Genomic DNA, 27012 nt, shown 5'->3' on the forward strand with positions numbered 1-27012 from the left:
AACAAAGTTTATTTTTTTTATTTGAATGACATTTGGATAAAAAATTTGAGAAATATATTTAGTTTAATTTATTTTTTTTAAATACTGTATAAATTTTTATAGTTAAATATATATTATTATAATTTTACAAAAAAGTGAAAAATAATAGAAAACAAAAATCAAATATATATTGTACTATCCTTTATCTTTGTAAGTATAATATTAGTAATACCTTTATTATTGTATATAATAAAAATATTAAAAATATATAACATGGAACAAAGTATTATATCAATCTTATTTATTAAAATTTCTGCGTATATCCTGTTAACTTGGATATGTCATTTTGACAATGATGTAATAGAAAAATATCATTTAATGATATTTAAATTTTTCTATATTTTGTGTTTTATTTTTATTAGTACTGTTATTTACCATTATTTTGTATCTTCTATTAAATAGCAAATATTTATATTTTATTATTTGTTTTTTTAGTACATGTTCAGAACGTCGTTAGATAACTATAAACTAGATATAAAATTAGTTAGAAGACAATATAGAATATTAGTAAAATATAAACAGAATAAATATTCAAAGTTTGCAGATTTAAAAGAAGATATGTCAAATAAAGTAAAGTACGAAAAAAAAGATTCATATGATAAAGAAAATGTGTTAAAAAGTAAAAACAGAAAATTTAATAAAGGTCTATTAAATAAAGCGCAATATTATACAGAATTTATTGATTATAGAAATGGAATGTTTGATGGAAAACATTTCCATTTTGAAAAAAAATGGATAAAAAAAAAAGATTATGATGATTACATTGAAAAAAACAAGAGAATTGGTGATATAGCACTAAAAAAAATAAAATTTAGAAAATATAGATATGGAATTGCTATGCTTTTTTTTTTTTTCCTTTTGGGTATAGGATTATCTATATCATGTAAATTCGAGAAGACGTCTGGAGGTGCAACCAATAATGGAATAGATAATCAGATTTTACAATTCCTTAAAGGAATACTAGGTTTAAATAATGAAGGACATGTTTTTATATTATTATTTGCAGTAACTTTCATTATGTTATCAATCTTAATTATAATAGCTATTTATAAGATCTTAAGAAATAATGAAAAATATCAAATATTTAAGTTGATAACAGAGTAAACGAAACAATAAGAAATTTGTATTTTCATATAAATTAGTTATTAGTAAGAAGAATTATGTATAATATCTTTATTTTTATCTACATTATAGTCATACTTATTATTGATATAATTTTATAAATACAAATGTGTATAAAGCATTATTTTTATACGAACAGTAATAAATTATGTTTTTCGATTTTTTGTGCATTTGAATGTTTTAGGGGTTTTCATTTTGTATTATAACTTACTCTTGCAAAATAATTAAATATTATTGAATAATATATATATTTATGTGTTAAAATAGATTGCTACTAAAATTGTATATATTGAATCAAAATTAATATATAATATTAAAATTAATATAATTTTGTTGATTTTATATTAGAATTTATTTATTAAATATAAAATACATGTGTTCCATTTTTTACTTTCTTCAATTCTATAATGGCTGTTGATAGAGGTAATAAAACAAATACATGGTTGACTTTATGTTAAAAATAAAAATGTTCTTTTTTGTATATAATCAACTGAAGTGAATGTATTATATTATAGTGCATATATTTTACTCAAGAAAAAAAACATAATTTTAATTATATATATAATAATTTTTACTAGGAATATAATATAAAATATATTTATTACGTAATAACTTTTAAGAATCATCTTTTTTTTTTTTCGTGATATACATGGGATATTATAAATATATAATAAAATAATAGCTTTTTTAAATAAGGTTCTGAGTTTGGCGAATACGGTTAATACTTTAATTTTACTCCATTTACAATTTTACTTTATTTTATGCTCTTGTGTATATTATTAAGTGTAAAATTAATTCTTTTTAAATATAGAAAATATACTTTACTGATTTAAGAAATATAAATATTTTTTTTATTTTTATACATGAATAAGAAAGAATAAAAATGAATACAATATGAATTTTAAAGATACCTTTTTAAGCTGTAAGAAATTTTTTTATTTAATTCTTCTATTTTCAAATATAAATGAAATCAAATTTTTTGTATCTGAAGTTTTTGCTTTTTAAAGAAGGTAAATTATTAAAATATGCTCAATCAGTAAGGAAACTAATTCACAAATTTTTATATATTAATTAAGTTAAAAATATCTTAAGTTGGTTTTACATAAACTAATTTGTAAGGGGATGATACTTTATTATTTTTGTAATTTATTTTTGATGTATACCTTATCATTCATTCCCCTCTCTCTCTATATATATATATATTGATATATATATTAATTAATAAATAATTAGAGTAAAATGGAAAATGCTGATTAAAATATAACAAAATGGTGTCCTTATATATATTAGAAGTATTAACTATATACTGAGCACTTCCGTCTAAAAAAAATATATCATTAATATATTGAAATGTTCATTAAAAATAATATTATGTGCTTCGCTATTATAAGAACTTTTGTATTTATCATTTATATATGAACATGTTAATGTTTTGGTAGTGTTAAAAAAATTTCAGTATTACATATTTTTTGTTTGACTATTTTGAGTGTGACATTAAGTATAATCCTTAAAATGTAATATCTAAGTTAATATCTAAAATTCTTATATATAGTAAAATCCTAGGTTTCATATGCTTATGTACAACGATTTAAATGAATGAATATTCTGAAATATCTAATTCACAAAATAAAACTGCACTTAAAATTTTTATGTGATTAAATTTGGGAACCTCCATTTCTAAAATGTCATATGTATAATTATATATATATATTTAGTTCCATGGAGGCTATAAAAATGGAATTTTCTTTGAATATTCAAGAAGGAAAGAAATTCTTTTTAATTTTTCTGTTCCATTACGTGTTAGCATATTATGTGCTTTAGAATATATGGAAATATATGTAGAATATTCTGTTTAATATAAACTTAACAGAAATAATGTATAGATATATAAACATTTTTTGTTTAAATTATAATACTTTTTAGTAAAAAAATAATAATAATAATAATAATGTAATTTTATATATGTTCTTATTTATCTTATATCCATTTGTTTACCCTCCTTCAATATTATACATAAAAAAGTTTTTAAATGGCAGAACAAAAAATTAAGAATAGCGCTTGAGAAGAACTTATTTAAGAATTATTAACTAATAGATAGAAATACTTTAATTTAAGCTCCATCAACATTATTATTTTTGTTTCTTATCTTCATGTATATATATTCTTAATAAACTTCTACATATGATGGATTCAACATGAATATAACAATGTTGAAATTTTTCTACATTGGATTAAATATTCAATTCAACATAATTTTAAAGGGAAAAATAATATTAAAAATTTTAGGATACAGATTTCATAAGTAAAATATATAAATTTTTTATGTTTTTGGTTGTTTTTTTATTTTAACGTTTGTTTTATCTTATATAGTAATATTATTGGTGTTGCTATTAAAACTTTTTTTTTTTCCTCTTATCCTTTATTAATACTTCTGTAACAAATATTACTTCATATTACTATATAGGAAAATCAATATTTATTGAATAATCTTGTGCTATATATTCATGTTTTAAAATTATTTTTTTTTCATTCTGGCTAAAATCTCAGGTATAAGCGTACTTTTCTGGTACTAATTCTTAAATTAGTGCTGTATATATGTTAACCTTTTCTTTGAATAATTTTTATATCAATATAATTGTAATTTTTATGAAATTTTATTAATTTGTTTATATTTAGTTAATCTTATTTATTAATAACTTTTCACATGTATTAATCTCTCATATAGGTGTCTTCTAGATTTTTTATTGGTAATATTATAAACTATAATTTTAGTATGAAGGATATCCTTGAGGCTGATAACATATATTATGAAAATTTCCTCCAGAATTTCTATTTATATCTTGTATATTTGGTAAGGATACTCTTATTTCTTCTTCAAGTTCAATTATTTTTTTCCTATTTAAACGAATATGTAACCAATATTTTATTGGAGTAATATATATGAAAAATAACATATACATAAAAATATAATTCTTTTATGCAGTTAATTTTTTGTGAACATGTATATACGCATTGTGGTAGAATATTCGACATATTAAGTACAATTTTTACTAACCTTATATAAAAAAAATACGCTAAAAGATGTTGGTAATGCGGAATCTGTTAAACTGGTAGCAAAAAGATAACTTTTTGGAAGTTATAAAATTTTTGGTACATAGAGACAAATAGTTACATCGCTCATTGTTTCATTGTATGATTTCTTAAAATTTCTTAACTCTTCACAAAACGCGTTAATTTCATTTGCTTCACATTCCTCGTAATGTTCGATATAAAACTTGTGACACTTTTTAAGATTATCACAACTAGTTGTAACTTTATTCTTTTCGGTTATAAAATGTTTAAATCCCTTATATAGACTATATAGATCTGTAAGTTTTTATAAAATATGTCTATCAAGTTGTTTTATTTTTTGAGCACATGTATTACTTATATAAGTGGAAGATTCCTTATAACCATCAAACCAACTAAAATGTTTACTATATTGATTTTATTTATTTATTCGATAATTCACATATATACAGTGTTTGTGTCTATCAGATTTATAAAGATCCCTTATTTTAATTATATATATGTCAGTATATTGGCATGCAGTAATAAAAGTATCATTAGTAATCTGTGAAAAACCGTTTTTTCTTTTATTACAATACTGTTCGGGATTTTTCCTAGTCCATGGATATCTTGAGATATAACTATTAAATTCATTTTCATATTTAAATAAGAATTACACCGAATTATCCAAAAAATAAAATAATAATAATTATTATATATAATTTAGAAAAATTATACTTTCATGAAATTGATTTTTATATTAATTTTTGAAAAACCCATTGTTGAATTCAATAATATATATAATTAAAATAACAAAATGATAAATTTTACATCTCTCTGTGCACTTATGGATGGCATTGTATATAAGTATATGGGATTTAAATAGCAATAATTAATTTCTTATCGTGTTAGTATTTATATAAATAAAAATAATGATAGATTATATGTTGATATATAATATATTCCTTTATATTAACAGTGAATTTAAAAAAAAAAAACCTTAACAACTCTCTTTTTTCGTTTTTTTTTAATAATGAAATAAGATAGAATAGTTTATATAGATTAAAACATAAGCTTTAATATATAAATATAATATTATCAGAAACAGAATTAGTTTATATTAATTAACGAATATTATAGAGAAATATGCACCTTCTAATTATTTTCATTTAAAGATGAATATATAATTTAATTGAAATGCTATAAAGAAAAATAAATAAATTTCAGTACATATTTATATAAATTGAAGATTATACTGGAATATCTATTTAGGAATATACTTTGATCCTTTAAAATGCTATAAATATATAGATACTATTTCTATGAAAAGTTTAGAATTTTCCCTTTTATTAACGATTATATATTCTTAAAGTTAAATTGATATTTTTCAATTTAAATTAATTGATTTTCATTATACGTTATAATGATATAAACTCACTCAATGAAATTCAACTTAATCATTATCACCGAAAGTTTAATATATAGAAATAGAATAGAAATTTAACTAAAACGTAAGCATAATATATAAAAAAGGCATTTTTTGTGAATTAAATATATGATTGTTAAAAAAAAAAACACTTTCATCAATAAAGGTATTTTTAAAAGATACACAGAATCATATATTTATATAATTATCCATTAATTTTTACTATTATATTATGTGGAAATGATAAATTATTAGTTCTATATTTATCACATTTGTCTTAGTATAATATAAATATTTATAATGAAAATAAATATACGTAAAGAAAAATTAGATATTATTATAATATAAATTTATTGTAATCATTAATTAAAAATAAAATAAAAAATTTTATAATTTTATTAGAATCATTAAAAAAGTTTGTTATTAAAATCCTTTTTTACTTGTAATATAATAACAATATATATTAATATATAAATCAAAATTTTTAATTATAATCAGTTTATTACACATACAATATGAATAAACTTTTATGATACGTGTTTTACTTTCGATTTATAATAAAATAAATGTGATGTGTAATATCATTATATTTTTCGATTATTTATATATCACTATTATTCTATATATCTCTACTATATGTCTTTTTAGTCATTCTACGTAATAACTTATGTTTTAAGGCAAAAAAAAAAAAAAAATAACAAATTATTTTTCCTTTTTTTATATATTATGTTTTTGTAAAATAAAATATTCTCATATATATTAAATATTATATATAAATTTAAAAGAATCATTATATTTTAATTCTAACAATATGCGTATGAGATAATTAAATATATTTAAAAAAAAAAAAATGTAATAAAAAAAAAATTGTTTTTATTATTATTTCACATATAGAGTGAGTTGTCTTTTTCTTCATGAATATGTTAGAAGTTATAATAGTATAATAATTATTATAATAGTTAAAATAAATATTTTTTATGAATTATATTACGATGAAGGTTCTTTGTTATTTATTTGTTTTTTTTCTATATAGAATTAATATATCTTCTTTTAATTTTTATATATGAGATTTGTTTAATAAAATATGCGGGTTGTTAAATGAACAATATATTACCATGAATTAAATTTTTTATATAATAAATTTTATATTAACTCATAATGACATTTTTAGATTTATGTAACCTAATATTCTTTTATAAGTATTCACGTATAGTATACTTTTAATATACTTGTAATATGTTTATATGATTATAATTAAATTAAAAAAATTATTAGTTTTTCTTATCATATATAAAAAATAAAAAAAGTCGTACGTATTTATTATGCGAGTAACTTTAACTTTATATTAAGTATGTATATCATATATATTTTATATGATGAAACATACAAGATTTTTTTTTAAATTCCTTATTTATATTAAACTAATATTCTTTAAAAAAACTGTACATTTATTAATGGCAATATGAAGTAAGATTTTATAAATTGTACGGAATTTTTCAAAATTATTAAAATATGGATAAGGTTGATATTAATAACTAAAAATAATTACTTTCTTAATGAAATATTATTAATATATAATAATATTTTTGTTTTATGTATTGTAAGGATATTCTATTACAAAGGCGCATACGTATTTCAATTTGCACTGTATTTCCCGATAGTTATAATTATAAATATATTAAAAAAATATATTTTTGCTTATTTTAATTATTAGTAAAATTTCTCTATAATGAGCATGTTTAAACAGTACATAAAATGGTGCTTTTATATTATTTGCTTAATACATTCCATTAAATAAAAGTTTATAATATAATTATTTTTATGGTATATGGTAAAAGTAAAAAGTTATTATCAAAATGGAATTTATAAATTTTCACAAATAAATATAGTATCCTTTTATTTTATAAATGTTGATACATATGTGATAATATAAAAAATAATACAAAAAATCTAATAAACATTAATTTTATTAAGTAGAAAAATAAAAAATATTACTGTGTATTTAGAAAAAAGCAAAATAAAAAGAAAAAGATGAAAATGAAAATTAATTAAAATCATTTAAAGCTTAGAAAGAAAGTTACTGAAAATGTTTTATTAATATAAAATAATAAAAATAAAATAAGAAATTTAATTAAAAGGAAACAAATAAAAATATATAATATATTGTAAATATCCTATAAAATAATTATATTTTCTTTTATTTCTTTTTCGTTTTAAAAATATGTTGAAACTTATTAATTCAGTTCTCTTAAATTTATGGATTTATTTGTATTTAACCTTTATTCATTTGATTTCATAGAAGTATTACTACATTATCACATAGAAATTAAAAAAAATGGCAAAAAGTACAATAATTCTACTTTATTTTTGTTTATATCTTATTTTAAAATATTAAATGATTGTTAATATAAAACATTATTTATTCATCATATTTCCATTATTATAATATTTTAATCATTCAATCAATTTCATTATTTTACTAATTATATAATTATAAAAGTTATAAGAACTAACGTAAAACAAGTTAATTTTGTCAATGTACATATATATGAACACATTTTATTGTTGTTTACATATTTATTACATAGAAAATTAAATTCTTTATTAAGAAATAGAATTGTTATATATGATTTTCTAATTCTGTGAACAGATAAATAATTGAGAAGAATACATGTATATCTGACAAATAAGGGGTTAAAAATTTACAATAAATAAACACTATTAATATGAAAATATCTATTAAAGCTTAACAGAATTAGAATTCTTAAGTATATATTATATTTTTTTTATAATATATTTTATAACATAAATTGTGCATGAAATAACATCACGCTTTAACATATTAAAAAAAATTATTTTTATAATAATTTAGATATGAAACCATCGAATAATCGAAATGTTTAAAAGATATAAATAATTATATTTATATATGTGAAAACAACTGTATATTATGAAGTAATGTAATAAAATAGAATTATATTTAAATTTTTGTAATAATATTGTAAAAAATTAAGAATTGTATTACAATTTATTTATTTTGTTTTTCTTTTTTTATTCCAAATTATAATTTTTTCCATGTTTAACATATTCGGAAAATATTAATATTAATTTTGTTTTATTTTATGTTTATTAATATCTTATTATTTTTATTGAATCATGTATTGATATAGAGCTCTAATGGATAATATTATAGATATAAAAAATTGTATATATAAATGGAATATATTTTAAGTGCCTTCATTTCAAACTTCATATTTCATGCTTCTTTTTTTTTACTTATCACTTTACATTGTTCTATTTTATTTCCTACATACATTACAAAATTTAAATGCTATATTTCACTAACAGCTTTTTTTTCTTAAATATCATCTAAATATATGTTGGATGTATAACTGTAAATCTATAAAATGTGTTTTTCTTCTATATCATCTGATTTTTTTACTTTCCCATCATCATCTATAGAATTTACGTGTGTATCATCTTCTCTTATCCAATGTTCTATCTGATTCATGAAATTGTCCTCCTCAGTATATGCATGAATTTCCTTATTTCTTATTTTTTCTAAATCATTGCAGTTATATTCAATTATCTTTTCTGTAATTTTTTGTCTTTTATCTGAATATTCTTCTGCCTTCATTTCATTTATGGAACTATCCAAATACGATTCACTATTTTCAAAATCTACCTCTTTTTTGCATTCTTCTATTATTGTCATAAGCACGAGAATACATAGCTTTGTTAATAATTTTTTTTTTATATATTTATATAATTCTTCATAATTTTTTTTGTGGGGTAATTCTTCTATATTTATTAGTGATGCGTAATTTATGGTTTCTTCGTTTATAGAATCTTTTGACATGTTCTGCACCATTTCTGCCAATTCTTTGAGACAGTCCTGTTCCAAATATTGTTCTATAAAAGTACCCTTTTGCGATATCCATTGTTTCCATAGATCTTTTTCTGTTTCTAGAAAAGGAACTCTGTGATTGTCATTGGAAGATTTCTTTTTTAATTCTTCCATTTCTTTTATGTATGCTTTTTCTTTTTTCCATTCATTTTTCAAATTATTAAACCAATCTACTTTTTTCAATTTTTCAGAAATATTTCTATGGCTGTCTATCCATTTATTCCATAGAATATTTTGTTTTTTAATATCATTATTAATTTTAATAATTTGTGTTATTTGATCATCATCCGTTAAATTGAGATAAGTCCTATAAAACTTTTTTGTGAACTCATCTATACATATTTCTAAGAATTCCTCTTTTTTGTTTTTCCATTCTTCATTTCCGCATTCTTCGAGTATTTCCATATGTATTTCTATTATGGTTTTGGACCTGTCTTTTTTTCGGCTTGACGAGTTTAAATTTTTTGTAAGTTCATTTATTTTAATTTTTTTTATGAGTTCTTCCTCATCATATATCGAGTGCTCCAAATGATCATCTATTAAAAGCTCACTTTTATTGTTAGAAAATGAAGGTACTAATAATCTAAGAAATTTTGAGTGTCCTCTTCTTATCTTTTTTTTTTTTTTAATCATTCCTATTAATATGTACTAAGATATAAAAAATACAAAATTATAAAATATATTATTGCAATAATAAAATGTTTATCATATTTTTAAGCTTTTATTTTTATATTACCTTAATAAACAGAGAAAATATAATAATAATTACAATGCTTATTAAAATGGATGATATGTTTGTGGAGGATTGGTTTCCATTTGTTTCTGTAATATTTTGTTAAATATATATAATATTTTATGTAGTCATTTGTAAAACAGTAAAATAAGTAGCATTATTGATACCTAGAGCTGTAGAGAATGAAGAATGTGAAGTAGAATATGAGGAAAAACTTGATGCATCAGTAGGTGGAGAAATAATTTTAGAATTAGGAAGTGCCTCCGAATTTTCAGGATTTGGAGGTTGTAATATTGTAGCTTCTTCATTTTGTAAATGTGGAGATTTAATATCTATAGTTGGATTCGATTTTTCAAACTGTGATGGTTCTGTTACTTCATTTTCTTTAGTTGGATCTTGATTATCTGAATGTTTAAGTACATCTTCTTGATGATGTTTTTCTGAGGGTGAAGTTTGAACATTAGGAGAATTTTCCCCTTGAGATAAAGATTGTTTTAGAGATTTAGAGGGTTCTTGAGCTTTATTTTCACTTAGTGATTCTTCTGAAACTTCATTTATCTCTTCAGGTGTGATTTGTGCACTTACTCTTGTATTAGACACTAAGCATTTACTAATTTTTTGAAAAGTCTGAGATTTCATTATGTCACAACTGTTTGTTGGAAATTGGGATAAAGATATTTTGTTTTTGCATTTTAAGTGTAAGAGACTCTTTTTAACATGAAAATGATCCTCCATGTCTTTAATCCATATATTATATTCTGCACATTTATTTATACAATTATCATCACTATTACAGTCATATATGCTACTATTATTTTTTTTATACTTACTTAGTATTTCCATATATACTTCTTTTTTTTTGCAGAAATCATCTGCATCATAAATTAATTCTAAAAGTTTTTTTTCTTCATTCTTAAAAATCATAAAACATCCACCATATTGAGTTATCCCTGTAAAGTAATTACTATACCAAGTTCTTAATGTTCCTTTCCAAATATATTCTGGAATATACCCATATGAATCTTTCGAATTAATTAGATAATCAGCCAGATTCTTACATTTTTTTCTAAATTCTTCTTTATTATTCTCATTTTTTAAAGAAGAGATTTGAGATAGAATATAACTACCAACGTTTTTAAATTGGGCATTTGTAAGCAACTGTAACGCTCTAGAAGCATGAACATTTGGATACTATATTCAAAAGAAATATTAAGTATTATTTATGGATAATTTTTACGATATTTGTGTTATAATTTTATAGTGTATAAGTAGTTTATAATTAAAATTATGCATCTTAAAAAATAATTAATATTACCGAGTTAAAACATTTTTCCATGGTGACTATAATATTACAGTGTGCTCTGAATATATATCTGAAAGAAAAAATAAAAATTTATTATGTTATATTTTACAAAAGCATATTCTTAAATTAATATTTCCTAATTAAAGGAAATTATAAAATTATCATTTACATAAGAATTTTTATATGAAATATTAAATAATGAATGAACTACTATTTATTTTATAATCTATTTATATTAACCATAAATATATAAGAACTAGATATTTACATAAACTTACATTAATATTTAATACAAGTTAAGTAAATATTTTTATGAACAATTTCATGTTTTCTATATAAAGAGAAAGTTAAGTTGCTAACAATATAAACCTACATATGAGATGCATCATGTAATATGCAATTCATTATGGAAAAACAGTATTAATATACTGTATTTTTTCCTTTTTTTTTAATGAAGTACAAAAAATATAAATAAAATTGTATGTATTAATATAAATAATTCACCGTATTATTATGTTTCTCTGAAACTATATAATCTAAAAAACACATAATTATTAGTACTGTTAGTATGTTTATATTTTATTATATTATTTTTGTTATTTATTTTTAATATTAGCTATAATTTTGCCATAATTATTTTGTTAATTTTTTTACGTATTTACTACCTTATGTCTAAAGATCAGAATTGATTATATATAAATTATACTAAATTTTCGATGTGATACTAGAAACCTCATACAATTAAATTGTAACTGACACTTAATATTATATATATATATCGCTTATCTAAAATTGAACTATTTGAGTTATATATATAAATCCATTAAAAAATTTTAAAATAGAGTAATATATTTCATATATATATGTTCTGTACATGCGTATTACTTTTATTTATGAATGAATTCATACTCGCAATATTTTAATTAATAAAATGAATATTTAGATATATTAAATAAAAAAAGCAAATTCAACTATTTATTTGAAATAAGTATAATTCTCTGGATATTTTTATAACAAAATTAATTATTCTATACATTTAAAAAAGTAGTAAATTATATTATAATGGTTTAATGAATAATATTAATAATATTATATTTCCATGTAAATGAATTATTATACTATATTAAATTATATAAAATATATCGAACCCCCTAATTTTGTTTTTGTAATTATTTAAAGATATATTCTAATGAATATATTAAATAAATGTTCTTTATTTTTTTGTTTTTGTTCTGCATAAGTTAACTATATGAGAATATCACTTAAACACAAATAATAAATATGTTTTACCATTAAAAATGAAAAAGTCAATATATTCTTTTATAATATATTCTAATACATGAATCAATAAATAAATTTACAGTACAATTTTAATATATTAACAATAGCATAGATTATTGTATTATAATTTAAAAATATATTTATTATTTTTAATTTTTCTTTTGAAACTAGTATACATGAGTTATAGAATAGTGAGTATGTTAATAAATAAATGCATATTAATTGTAAATTTTTGTAAATAATTACTTCCCATACAAAATTAAGTTATTATGTTAATGTTTAATGAGTCTATTACATTAAAGGATAATAGGTTTTATTCATATCTAATTTCCGAATTTATATTTATGAAATTTTTTTGTTTTATACTTTTCTTCCTCTTAATTTATTATTTTATATTTTATTTATTTTAAATATATTTTGATTAATAAGCATATACATGGGAATATACGTAAAAATATTTTATTCTTTTTTTAGCTATTATATTTTTAAATTTTTATATTTGAATATATTTTGTATGTGCTACGCTTACTGTATATATAACATATAATAGTGGATGCACATACGGCAACATGAAATAAAATATATTATTTTCATAAGTATTTGTGAATATGTTGTAAGAACATTGCAATAATTGTTTTAAAAATTCATATAACAATATTGTTTTTTCTTTCCTTTTTTTTTTTTTTAATGTATTATAAATACATAAATATTTTTTTTTTATTTTTGATTGTTTTATATATGTATGAATATATATTTCTTTTTTTTTGTTGATATATTTCTCGTTATTTTTTTTTAATATATGATAAAATTTATTTTACATTACTGGAGTTCACCTTTTACAATTAAATAAAAGTAATGTAAAATTAATAAATATTCGTATTAATAATTAAATATTCCTTCATAATATCATAAATGTGTCATTTATTTAAAAAATAATATTTAACATTAAAATCACGAAAATAGATAATTAAATTCTTCAAATAAATTATACTAATGGAATACCAATGGATTTATACAAGGAAGCAAATGATGGAGCTGAAATATACATACAACTAATTGAATTTTATATTCTTTAGTGACTTTAAATATAATAATATATTTTTCTCTTATTCAATATATATAAATGAACTACGCAGCAACTGTGATATATATTACTATAAAAAGCATTTATAAAAATCTATAATTCATATTACTTCAACTAATCATATATAATAATTAATATCCTCTAATAGTGAATACATCCTTAAGATATATATATATATTAAAAACGTTATAAAAAAATTTATTTTATTGTATATTTTAATTTATACATATTATTTTTGTCGCAGAGATAAATATAGAATTGATTAATATAGAATTGATTAATATTATAAACCAATTTATATAAATATATGACTTCACTAAATATGAAATAAATTGTATTTTTCCATATTATGTTAATGTGAAATATTTGATAATACAGTGAAGTTTTAATTAATATAGTTTAATCCTTTTGTATTGGTTCTGGTGGTAAAATGTATAATTCATATAATATTAAATTCTATGATTTTAGAGCTGATATTTTATAAATGGTTCTCAATAGTTTATTAGATTCATACTATTTAATTAAATGAGTAAAAATGTTATTACGCATGTTTAATTATATGTAAAAGTATATGATATTCTTATTATTACGAAATTTTTGTTAATTTAATGATTATACAGTTTATCATTTAAAGCTATTATTAACATTACTATTATATAATTATTAAGTCGTTTTTTCTCTTAGGTATCCATTTATATATATCATATGTATTGGTTGTTTATAAAATATGGTAGGTATTTTGAATATGTGGGTGTTATACGATAGTATGAATATTGGTTATCAAATTAAAATTAATGATTTTTCTTATTTTCTATATATTTACACTATAATGTATAATTTTTTATAGATATTAGTTTATAATTTCCTATTATTTTGTTTTATCCTGGTAAACATTCTCATACTGACCTTTTTTTATGAACTTTTTATAGTTATTTTTGACTCGTATTCATTTATATGCTATCACATTTGCAACATTATTATTAAAAAAAATTATTTTAATAGTTTTTATATTTTTTGCATTTTCCAAAAATACAATTCATCTATGTTGTTCAATACTTTATGTTATATGCAGAAAGATCCTTATTATTGAACATTTATAAATAATAATTTTTTACAGTGTAATATGTTATATAACACCTGTTGCCACATGAATATTTTTGATTGTTCTCAGAACACAAGTTAGTATATCAATAATTTTTTTCATATGAATATTTCAAAATTATTATATTTGTCTTTATTGTATAGAATAGGAATATTTAAAAAGTATTTGCCTGTATTAGATAATATTACATATTTGTCAATGCAAAAGTATTACGATATTATTGTCTTGTCTTAGTAAAATGGTGTTTGAATATTTGAATGGAATAAATTATATTTTTAGATAAAAAATATGAAAAATATTAAAAATAATGTTCATGTTATTAACGGATATAAAGAGATATATTCAAATGTACTAGTTCACATAATTCTTATACTGATGACACTAATCATCGGGTGAAAATTTTACTTAAATTATGTATCATTGAGTTTCAGTAGATTCAAGAAGTTCATTAAATATTTTAAGTTTACCATATGTTCGAACTTAGGTATATAATTTTTACTACTACTGTATTCAGTTTTTAAATTTTCCAATTGAACGCAATAAATATTTTAATTTTATATAACATATAAATTTATATGGCTGTTATATAACAAATTATATTTTCATTATCGATAAGCGTGTTATAAATATTTTTTGAAAAGTGGAAGTTTAATAAAATTAGAAGAAAAATAAATTGTATCAAAAATATAAAAAAGGGGGAATTTACAAACATTTTTTCTTTGTCAAACAAAAAATGATTAGATCTATTTAAGTTAATTATACTTGAATCTAAGTAATAATGAAATGAATTAGATAAAAATTTAACATTTGAAAGAATCTATTATTTTATTTTTATATTAAAGTTTATAATTATTATAAATACGAAAGCGTATTTTGGAAATTGAAATTTAATATTATTTTGTATTTATATTTTTTTGTTTGTATGTCTTAAATATAATTCATATTATTTATTAAATATAAAAAAGACATAAAAAAAAAAAGTGTAAAGTTTATTAATATATATACTTATTTAAAAACGCAATTCCTCTATGATGTAATATTTAATAAATAGATATCATAAATATTCTATAGAAAAATTAAAATATTCTTATAATATTTCTTAATTTAGCAATAAGTTAAGTAAATTAGAAATATGTGTATTCATTTTTAAAACATTGCTTAAAAAAAAAGTTTTGAAACCATGAACTTTGCTAAAATGAAATAGTTCATTTATATGGAATCATTTATCAGTATTTTTTTATATGGTGAACTTCTTTTTTATTTTACAATATTTAGAGTTCATTATAATTTGTTTAGAGTTGTTTATATTATATGTAATACGGAAGTATCATGAATAAAAAGTGACATAAAGAGTGAGTGATATAATCTAGAAGAAGCTAAGTAAGAACTTTAATAAAACTTGTTATGGAAAAAATATATATATTAAGGAAATGAAAATACATTAATGTTAGTATTTGTAAATATTCCTTCTTTTTTTACCAAATTAATTATAGTACATCAACTTCAGATTTTTCACTGTTTTTTCTTATTTTATTTAATTATATACTACGAAAAACAATATTTACAAAAGAGATCAATCGTATAAAGTTTCATTTTATGTTGTTGTAATAGTATAATTTGTATATATGATTTTTATAATTACCACTCACTGTTGAATAATATAAAAGGCAAAGATATATTTGAAAATAATATATGCTTGCTGTTAAATATATAATTAATAAAATATTATATATTTCTTTATGATTATTTATTATGTTGGATCTATAGATTACATTTCCATCTCTTTGTAATTTTAAATGTATAAATGAAGAATAATATATTTTCTCTAATATTGTTAATAGAAAAACTGCTAAATCATATATATTAGAGGATTATATTGTTATTCTTTTTTATTGTTATTTACCTATTATATATTGTATATTTTTTAAAAATTTAGTTAATTTGATATATTATTAAATAAAACAAAATTCTATGAATTATTTCTATATTCATTTTACATTCAACAAATATAATAATTATGTTAATATATCTCATAATTATATACATTTAATTAAAAAAAAAAAGTATGTAGAGACATATAAAGATTTTTAATTTAGAAATCATGGAATAAATTAAACTTTATTAAAAATAGTTTTCAAAAATTATAGTAAAAATATAAATATACAGTAGTAATTTAAATTTAGGATTCATATTTCATAATAGATTAGTTACTGCCGTATGTATACTACTTTTTAAAAAAATTATGCACAATAATATATTCCTATTAGTATATGATTATAATAATTAATACTTCATTTAAAATAATACTTCAAAAATATAATGTTTATAAAATTACAGTTATTGACAAGATATCATCTTTAAAATTATTAAATATTATTTTAATATATAGAGGAATATAATGTATGTATATTCTCTATACTTTCTATAGAAGAGAAACTTACCATTTATATAATAAGAAATGACATATATATTACTTAGTATATTTTGAAAATGATTAATAAAAAATTATTTAAATAGTATACTACTTTAAATAAATAAATTATTTATTCTAATATTTGTGTATGAATTGGAAATATGTTATCTTAATTAAATTAGTTTTAGATTGATTATTTGGTAAAATCTAAAATACATATATATATATTTTACTAACTATTTACGAATAAACAAAATTTTAAATAAATACAGAATCCTTTATCATTAGAAGTATATAATTGTAATTTTTTACATTAGAATATATAAATATATGAAAATATTATATGATGGAAAAAAATATAAAATTGCATATTATTAAAATTGCTATGTTTCTCTTAACTTGGATATGCCATTTTAACAATGATCTGGTGCGATTACGTTATTTAATGATATAATCATTATTTATATTTTTATTGTTTTATTTTTTTTAATAAAATATTTTAACATTATATTGTATTGTAATTTAAATAATAAATATACACTTTGTTCATTTAGAGTACATTTAGTAAATCCCTCGATGAGAAATGCTGTATTAGTAGAAGATTAGGTACAGGAACTTATGGATCACTAGCCAAATATGAAATGAATAAAAATTCAATTAATATTTGTTTAGAAGAAAATATTCGAAATAATAAAATGAGCGATAAAAAAGGAATCAAAAGAAAAATCACTCTACCAAACAAAAATTTATTAAATAAGGCACAATACTACACAGAAGTTGTAGATTATAATAATGCAATGTTTGATGGAAAGCATTTACATTTTGAAAAAAAATGGATTAAAAAGAAAGATTATGATGATTTTATTGACAAAAATAGGAAAATTTGTGATATATATTTAAAAAAATTAAAATTTAGAAATTATGGATTTGGAGTTTCTCTATTTTTTCTTTTTTTCTTGTTGGGAATTGTAATTCCCGTATTAACAGTATTTAAACCTTTGATAGATGCATGGAAAGCTATTGATAAAGAAGATCATCCATTGCATTTTTTGACAGAAATTACGGAATGGTTAGGTGTGGAAAAGAAACCTTACATTTATATAATACTTTTTAGTGTACTTATGGTTATGTTATCTGTTATGCTTATAATAGCGCTTTATAAGATCTTAAGAAATAACGAAAAATTTAAAAAAATTAAGTTGATGACGGCGTTAATTGACTAATAACGTACTTATATATTGTTGTAAAGGAGTATTTAATATGACATAATAAGCATAATATATTTAGTTATATACTTAATAAACATAATGTAATTTCTAAAATTTAATAGTTTTATCTTTGCATGGCTGGTCTATTTGGTGCTCAACAGTAAAAATATACTTTATTTTTATTTTGTGTATTATAGTGTTTTAATATTTTGGAATTTGGTATTTAAATTATTGTTCAGACTTAAATATATTTCTCCCATATATATATATATATGTATTCAAATTGACTTCTATGAAATATATAGGTTTATGCGTTAAAATTTATATATAAAAGAACAATTGATATAATTTTTAAAATCTGCGATAATTTATATTTGTAGAAAAGAGTTTTTCTCTTTATTTTATATGGTGTTCTAGTTTAATATTCTTGTGCGTACATGTTTTTATGAAAATGTATTATTTATTTAAAATTTAAAATATATGCATGTTTTTTTTATTCTTTTAAATGAGTTGAATATATATTTGTATATTGATATATACATATATTTTCTACTAAAAAAAAAATTTGTACTTATTTATAAAATAGGTTTTATGAGAAATAAGAAATAGAATATACTTATCGTAAAAATTTTTTGAAGAACATTCAAGCTTATTTTTCATTGTAATAATGTTAAATTACAAATTTATAATAAATAAATATTTCTTTTAATTTATGGATTATTTATAACTACTTAATAAATTACCAACTATACATAGTTATATAAAAAGTTAAATCATTTAACATTATATTATCGTGCTTAATCTTACAATTAATTGAGTTTTGTGCAAATTCCTTAGATATATATCATAATGAAAGTTTCTATATGAAAAAGATTTATATTTTATTCATTTTTTAAAATAATAATAAGATTAAAATAAAGAATTATATTAATTCAGACATTCATAGTTTTTTGTTTAATTTTTTTTATTATTTTAAATATTATATATTTATCCTTCTTATAACATCTCCTTCATGTGATTTAAATTCGTTTTATTTAAGTTATTGCTATAAATTTTAAATTATCCATGATTATCATTTAATATATCTAAGAAATATTTTTATAAACAATAAATCAAAAAATATTTAATAAATAAAATTACACAAGTATTTTTTTTGTTTTATGAGATAATGATTTTGTTTTTAACAAATAAGGATTTTAAATTGAACATGAACTTTTTTAACTTAAATTAATATGCATTTTTATATCTGTTTCATTTTTTGTTAATAGTAAAAGCTTGTTATGTTATATTCTACTCTCTCAATATATTTATTTTTAAAGTATTTCTCATTTAATTTTATAATCTCAAACATGTTATCGCCTGTTCAGAAAAAATCGTATAATCTATATAGCCAATTTATGTATAAAGAAAGAGAATAATATAATAAAAAAATGCATACAAGAAAGACATTATATAATATTCTTGTAAAATAATAAAAATAAAATTAAAAAAAATTTTTATATAAATTCCATTTCATAAAAACATGGTGAAAATTTAAGATTATTAAATCAATAGAGTTATGTTGTTGTAATGTGAAGAGTTAGCATAATAATAATGATTTTCTTGCTATTATTTATCATTATAATTCATGCAATCAAAATATACATTTAATTACAAAATAAAAATGCTACAATTATTATGATGCAATAATTGAATTATGCTGTAATATATAATAGTATGCAATAGAAAGAGATATAAGAAATCTTAGTGATAAAAAAAAATTTGAAAGAATATATATATATATACATTTAATTTCTTATATTTTACCTACCTTTTTATGGAATGAAATATTATTTCTATTTGGGTAAATTTCTAATATGTAGAAAAAAAAGTAATGTAAAAAAGAAAAGTAGTTGCCTTATTTAATAAAATACATTTTATGTATTAGAAAAATAAATTATGAAGTCATATGTTCCAATTACATACATATTTTGAATACGTTGTACTATTACATATAAATTTATCAACATTAATCCATAGATATCTACAATGTTAAAAAATTTTAAATATTTCAATAAACACCTTTTTTCTATTTTAACTTTACTAATTTAAAAAAAATTTTCAGAATATTTTCCTTTTAAAATATGTGATCCAACATTTTTTAATTGTATATTAATAATCATATATGAACATGCCCTTTGAAAACAAAAGTAGAGTGATATTATTGGAGAAATATTCTTATAGGTAGAATAGATTAACATAAAAAAAAAAAAAAAATAGCTCTTTATTATAAGATGTAAAAACTATTTTGTACATTATAACTATATATTTAAAAATAAAAATATAATAATAAAATATTTTTGCACAATCCAAAAATATTTATTTATAAGTTGTTCTTACTTTTCTTTAATTTTATTTGTTATTTATTTAATTATAATTAAATATTTATAATATAAATGAAGTAAGAAATGTGACAGCAAGCTTCTACATTAGCATAATTAATCTAGGGGAATATTAATAAAATAAATGGAATAAGTATATATTTAAAAATAAAAGTCACCATAATGTGTTATTCATAAAAAAGAAGCTTAATAAGGTACGTGAACATATATGATTATCAAATAATTTTTTCTTGGAAATATTTTGGTAATTATATATTAAAAAAAATAGTACTAAAAATATATATATTTAAAAATTAATTGTTTTATTTTACATGTATATGTAGCTTTTAGTTTTTTTTTTTATTGTTCTAATTAATTTATGTAAAATATCATTTTTTAAAATAATTTCTTTTTTTTTGGAGTAATTTTTTATTTCTTATTTGTCTGTTTATCAACTTATTTTTTTGAAATAATGAAACACATATTAGTTTTAATATTTTATTAAAGTGCAAATATCATTAAAAATTAAGTTAATATATTATAAAAAATAAAAAATATCGTTATATATTAGGTATTAGGTTTCAGATTATTCGTATGAAATAGTTAATGTCCAATAGTATTATTTTGATTTACTGAATATATGTATTTTGCATATTATAGATACCCCAAATTACAATTCTAAGAGAGTAGATGCATAGTTATATAAATTTACTATATTATTATCCTAATTTAGTAATTGCTAATTCATTTGAATTCTTTATAAATTACATAAATATTTATAATCTAATAAATGAATAAGAAAAAATATAAATTTTTTTATTAAAGAAACAATAAACGAAAACAAGTTAGTGAAACAAGACTATTATGATAAAAATGCATTTAATGAAAGAATAACTACTTTTTTTCGTATTTTACTATCATATAATATGAATATTTTTTGAGAATATATATATATAATTAATAAAAAAAATAAGGAAAAAATTAATTAGAAGAATTAAAAAATATTTCATTTACAAATTCTGATATAAAATATACTTAATTAAATAACATAATTTTTAAAAATCATTATATAAAAATATATAATTTAATAAGCATTAATATATGTATTTTTTTCTTACTTTTGGTTGTAAGTTATAAATTTGATTTTTTAATTGAGATTTAGTCCTTTAATGAATGAAAGTTTTATAGAATATTTTTTCTTGGTATAACATTACTATGATTATATTATTAAAACCACTAATAATATTGAACAACAATAAACCGTTTTTCCAAAATATAATGTAAATAAAATTATAATTATTAATAGAAAAATAACAACATAATTAGATAATATCATCTCAATATATACGAAAATGTGTTATATATATTCTATACATTTTATATTCTATATATTCTATATACTAGATAAATTAATTATTTGAAAATATTAAGAAAACTTATATTTTTTTTAATACATTTTTTCAAGGATTAGTAAAAAAACACTTTAATTAATCTCCTATATTATATAATTAGATTATACATTTTTAAAATTCTTGAATAAATTCAAATTTTTTTATTTTTATTAAATATACTTATTTGAAAATATAAATAAGATACTAATTTTTTAATATATATTTAAAGTTCTCATTTTTTTTATCTGATTTACAATAAATTTCAGTTATATATATTTTATTAGGTTTTTATGGAATTATATAAAAAAAAAATTATAAATATAAATGTAGTATCATTTGTGATTAGAAGTATAATATATTATTGAAAATTTATTCCTCATTATATATATTACAATTATAAAGATGTATATCATGGAACAAAACTTTAAGACTTTCTTATTTGTTAAAATTTCTGTGTTTGTTCTTTTAATTTGGATATGTCTTCTTAACAATGACATGGTATGATAATATAATTTAAGGATATTTTTATTATTTATATTTATTGTGTTTAATTTTTATTTATACTATTATTTAGTCTAATAATAAATATTGAATTTGTTCTTTTAGATGATATTTAACAACCCCGTGGATGTGAATTGCATGTTTCATATAAAAATAGATAGAAGAAATTATCGATTACTAACAAAATATATACATGATAAGAATTCAATTATTACGGGATTAAAAGAAGATGTACCATATAATAAATTAAATAAAAAAAAAGATATATCTAATAATGAAAATTGGGAGACAGGAAAGAAGGAATTATCAAGTAGATGTTTTTCAAGAAATATGGGTGTCGATAAAAAAGCTATGAAGAATAAATCTTGTATATTCAAAACAAAAAAATATTCCCATATGGAAAAAAAAATATTCAAAGAACTCGATTACCAGAATTTTCTTAAAAAAAACAGGACAATTACTGATAAAACGTACAAAAAAATAATCAGTAAAAAATATGGTTTACGACTAGCTATACCTGTATTATTGTTCTTGTTTTTCTTGATAGTATTCATAGTAGATTTCTCACTAGGTTTTTCTACATCTAAAGTTTCATGGGAAGGAAGTTTTTTAGGACTATGGCCTTATTTAAAAGAGTTGACTAATGATAAGTATGGATGGTTATCAAAAGTATTAGATTGGTTGAAAAAAAATACATCAGGATTATGGCACCATTATGGTATGGGGGAGCAGTCTACTGCATGTGATTTGTGTAGTGTTGGATCAAATGGTGTTAACATCAGTGAACAATGCATATTAGGACAGTTATTTGGATATATATTCTATTTCGTACCGTTCATTATATTAGGTGTCACATTTATATCATGGATTATTTATTACCATAAAAAAGTTAAAAAATATCAAAAAATTAAATTAAAGAAAAGATAAAAATAATAATAAGAAATATATTTCATTCCATAAAGAAGTCTTTAATATGAATTAATGGCTGTAATACCTTTAGTTAAATTTTATTAATCTCCTCCATAATTACATGTATTTTATAAATGTATATACAAATAAGTCGCCTTTTTTATATACATCTGTCTAATAAATGGTCTTATTTTTTTTTTAAATTTGAATTTTTAATATTCTTCAATTTTCACCTTAAAATATTGCTTGAGATTGACTAACATTTTTGAGTTCGTATCTATATATATGTATTCAAATAGATTGTCGCTAAAAATAAATATATATACTATATATGGGGATTAAAGTAAATATATAACAGCGCAATCAATATAATTCTGCAGAATCATCTTAATTTCTGTTTTATCTAAAAAATGCCGTTTTTCCTTTTTTGTCTTGTTCTAATTTAAAACCAATATTTTTTCGTATTATTAAGAAAAATTATCATAACCTTTATATCAGCAATAAATTTATCTTGTTTTTTACATAATAAAAAAAAGTAAATATATGTCGTTACTTTTATATATTTATATTTCTATAACCTCAGAGAGAGCTAATATTTATTCTGTAAAATAAGCGCATGGAAAGTATTTAACATAACATAATTGTTATAAATAGCTTTTTAGTATATATTTATTTTACTTCTTATAATATAGATTTGAAGTTATGAACATATGATTAAAATATATTTTTATTAAATTTTAAATATTTACAGTCGCGTAAAAACATATATATTTTTTTATATTTCTACAACTGAACGAACAGTTATAAACATTAATTATTATATTATTGTACTTATTTGAGGCGTTTATTCAATATTTGAATAAAGGTATTACACATATGTATATGTATATTATTAACAATTAATAGATAAACTCCATATATATTTTTATTTTTTATATAACTAAAAAATTGAATTGGTGAATTATATATAGTCATATATTAATAAATGATATATATAAATTCTTTTTTATGTTTTTTCATAATATTATAAATTTTAAAAATTTGATTATATCGGTAAAAAGCAAAATTAACTGTAGATATAGACAAAATAAATAAATAATTTCGCTATTATATAATAAAGTGCACATATTTTTTATATGTATAATGTATTTTTTATATATGTAAATATATTAATGAGCTAATATTATTTTAGCGATGCATAAAAATATATGTACTTTACATTAACTATTAATAATTTCTTCAAATTGAAATTTATAATTTTTTAATTAAAATGAAGTTGAAAAGAAAATATTTTTATAGGTAGTTTGTAAATATATATCATATTTATGTCAGATAATTTATAATAAGATATACTGAAAAAGTGACACTATTTTCTTACTAGATGTTATTAAATAAGTTTAATATATAAAGTTCTCAATACAAAAACTTGAAAATAATATTCTTTTATTAAATTTGATTTTTTATATGTTTAAATGTATATGATAATGTAATACTAATAAATTTCTTAATTGTTATTCTTGAATAAACTTTAAAAAGTATACTTTAGTTAAAAAACATCTACATATATTATTAGTTGTAAAAGTATACGTAGAAATTGGAGAAAATGGAAACAATGACAATAAGAATTTTAATAGAATATACATATTTGTTTATATGTTAATATCAAATATTTCTGTATTTTACTAAAATATTTTCTTTTATGTACATAAAATACATATGTATGTAAATTAATTATATTATGATAATGTTTTTTATTTTGGTGAAGAAGGTGAATAAAATTGTATTTTTATTTAATTAGATTACTAGGAAATAGAAACGAAATTAGGTATAAAAATAGAAAAATAATAAATTTAATTAGGTAATATTATTAAATATCTAGATATATAAGAATACTAAAATAAATAAATACATTTTTAGTTATAATTCTATGAGTATTAATAGATACATCATATTATTAGCTTTATATAAATTAGTATGTATCACTGTACACTTTAAATATTCAAAAAGTAATCATATTTTATTTTTTATTTATTTTAGAATTTATAGGCAATTATATATATCATATTTTTGAAATAAACTTGTATTAAAATTACCTCATCCTATATTTTTCGGTTCTATGTGAATATTTAATAAGATTAATAATGCAAATTAATATATTATATATGGCTGCAATGTTCGAAAAAATAGTAGTAAGAACACTCCTATAGTTAAGCACAAAGAAAAACATTACAAAAATATTATTTTGTATAGGTATATAAACCATTTTTATAAGAAAAACTACATAAACAAAAAAGAAATTATGATAATAAAATTTTTATACAATTAAAAAAACTCGCTTTCACGTATTTATTCTTATCATTTAATAGTATTAGCTTTACATTTATTTGTGTTTTTATAGTATACATGAGATAAATACATGTAAACACAATTATTCTTTACTAGTAGCTACCAACGAAAAAGTTAATTAAATATTTTGAGCAGGCTTAACATTAAAACCGTAAAAAAGTTAAATTATTCACCAAAAAAATAAAAAAAAAAATTTTTTTTTGAATTTTTTGCATATTTTTAATTCTTTTGTAACATTATTTTTAATTGTTTTTAATTATTTGAATGTATATATGTGTGAAAATCATGCATTACATGTGTGCATATATTTTCTAAAAGTTTTTTAGTTCTCCTATGAACATCTCCTATTTATCTAACTTTTTTAATTCTCCATTTTATTTCATTTTTCTTCTTTACTTTTTTATAATTAGTTTTTGTAAAATTAAAATGAAAAAAAAGGAACTTATTAAACTTTATAGGTATTTGTGTACATGTTTTTAGAAATAACAAAAAGCAAAATTTGAATTTGACAGTTGTGAATAAGATACAGCATTCAGCACACAACACTAAAACGATGTAATTATTGTTGTGATATGCTTAATTAAAAGTGCAAAAATTATTTTATTTTCTTTACTTAGATTATCAATCTTCATTGTGTACATGAGTTTTAAAGTAGTATATATGCAGAAACTTTAATAAATATGAAATAAGAGAACTGCGTGAATTAAGATTAAGTATATATAAAAATTCTCAGTATTATGTTCACAAACAATGCTATTCCTTTTGTTAGGTTACTTGTATCTTTTTGAAGACGACCTATTCTTGTAGAAAGAATGATATGCTGAAAAAGGAGAGAATGG

The 27012-nt window shown here is 19.0% G+C and overlaps 4 protein-coding genes and 1 pseudogene across 5 annotated transcripts; 3 read left to right on the top strand and 2 right to left on the bottom strand.

The window, feature by feature from the left end:
- Positions 1-252: 252 nt before the first annotated feature.
- Positions 253-1143, top strand: PmUG01_00011000 (fam-m protein; the record flags this gene model as incomplete). The annotated part of the gene is made up of 2 exons (XM_029008896.1): positions 253-336; positions 475-1143. 2 exons carry the CDS (start codon positions 253-255, stop codon positions 1141-1143), a joined length of 753 nt encoding a protein of 250 aa, XP_028858938.1.
- A 2642-nt stretch (positions 1144-3785) lies between these two features.
- Positions 3786-5498, bottom strand: PmUG01_00011100 (annotated as a pseudogene). Its single transcript has one exon. A coding segment is annotated over exon 1 (1713 nt).
- Positions 5499-9035: 3537 nt separating this feature from the next.
- On the bottom strand, positions 9036-11611 carry PmUG01_00011200 (STP1 protein; the record flags this gene model as incomplete). Its single annotated transcript, XM_029008907.1, has 3 exons — positions 9036-10177; positions 10443-11466; positions 11591-11611. 3 exons carry the CDS (start codon positions 11609-11611, stop codon positions 9036-9038), a joined length of 2187 nt encoding a protein of 728 aa, XP_028858939.1.
- A 6190-nt stretch (positions 11612-17801) lies between these two features.
- Positions 17802-18681, top strand: PmUG01_00011300 (fam-m protein; the record flags this gene model as incomplete). Its single annotated transcript, XM_029003023.1, has 2 exons — positions 17802-17885; positions 18013-18681. The coding sequence occupies 2 exons, from the start codon at positions 17802-17804 to the stop codon at positions 18679-18681; spliced, it is 753 nt and encodes a 250-aa protein (XP_028858940.1).
- A 4147-nt stretch (positions 18682-22828) lies between these two features.
- PmUG01_00011400 (fam-l protein) lies at positions 22829-23845 on the top strand (the record flags this gene model as incomplete). The annotated part of the gene is made up of 2 exons (XM_029003034.1): positions 22829-22915; positions 23024-23845. 2 exons carry the CDS (start codon positions 22829-22831, stop codon positions 23843-23845), a joined length of 909 nt encoding a protein of 302 aa, XP_028858941.1.
- Positions 23846-27012: the final 3167 nt, after the last annotated feature.

Source organism: Plasmodium malariae, assembly GCF_900090045.1.
Source record: "Plasmodium malariae genome assembly, contig: PmUG01_00_1, whole genome shotgun sequence".
Lineage (NCBI taxonomy): Eukaryota > Apicomplexa > Aconoidasida > Haemosporida > Plasmodiidae > Plasmodium > Plasmodium malariae.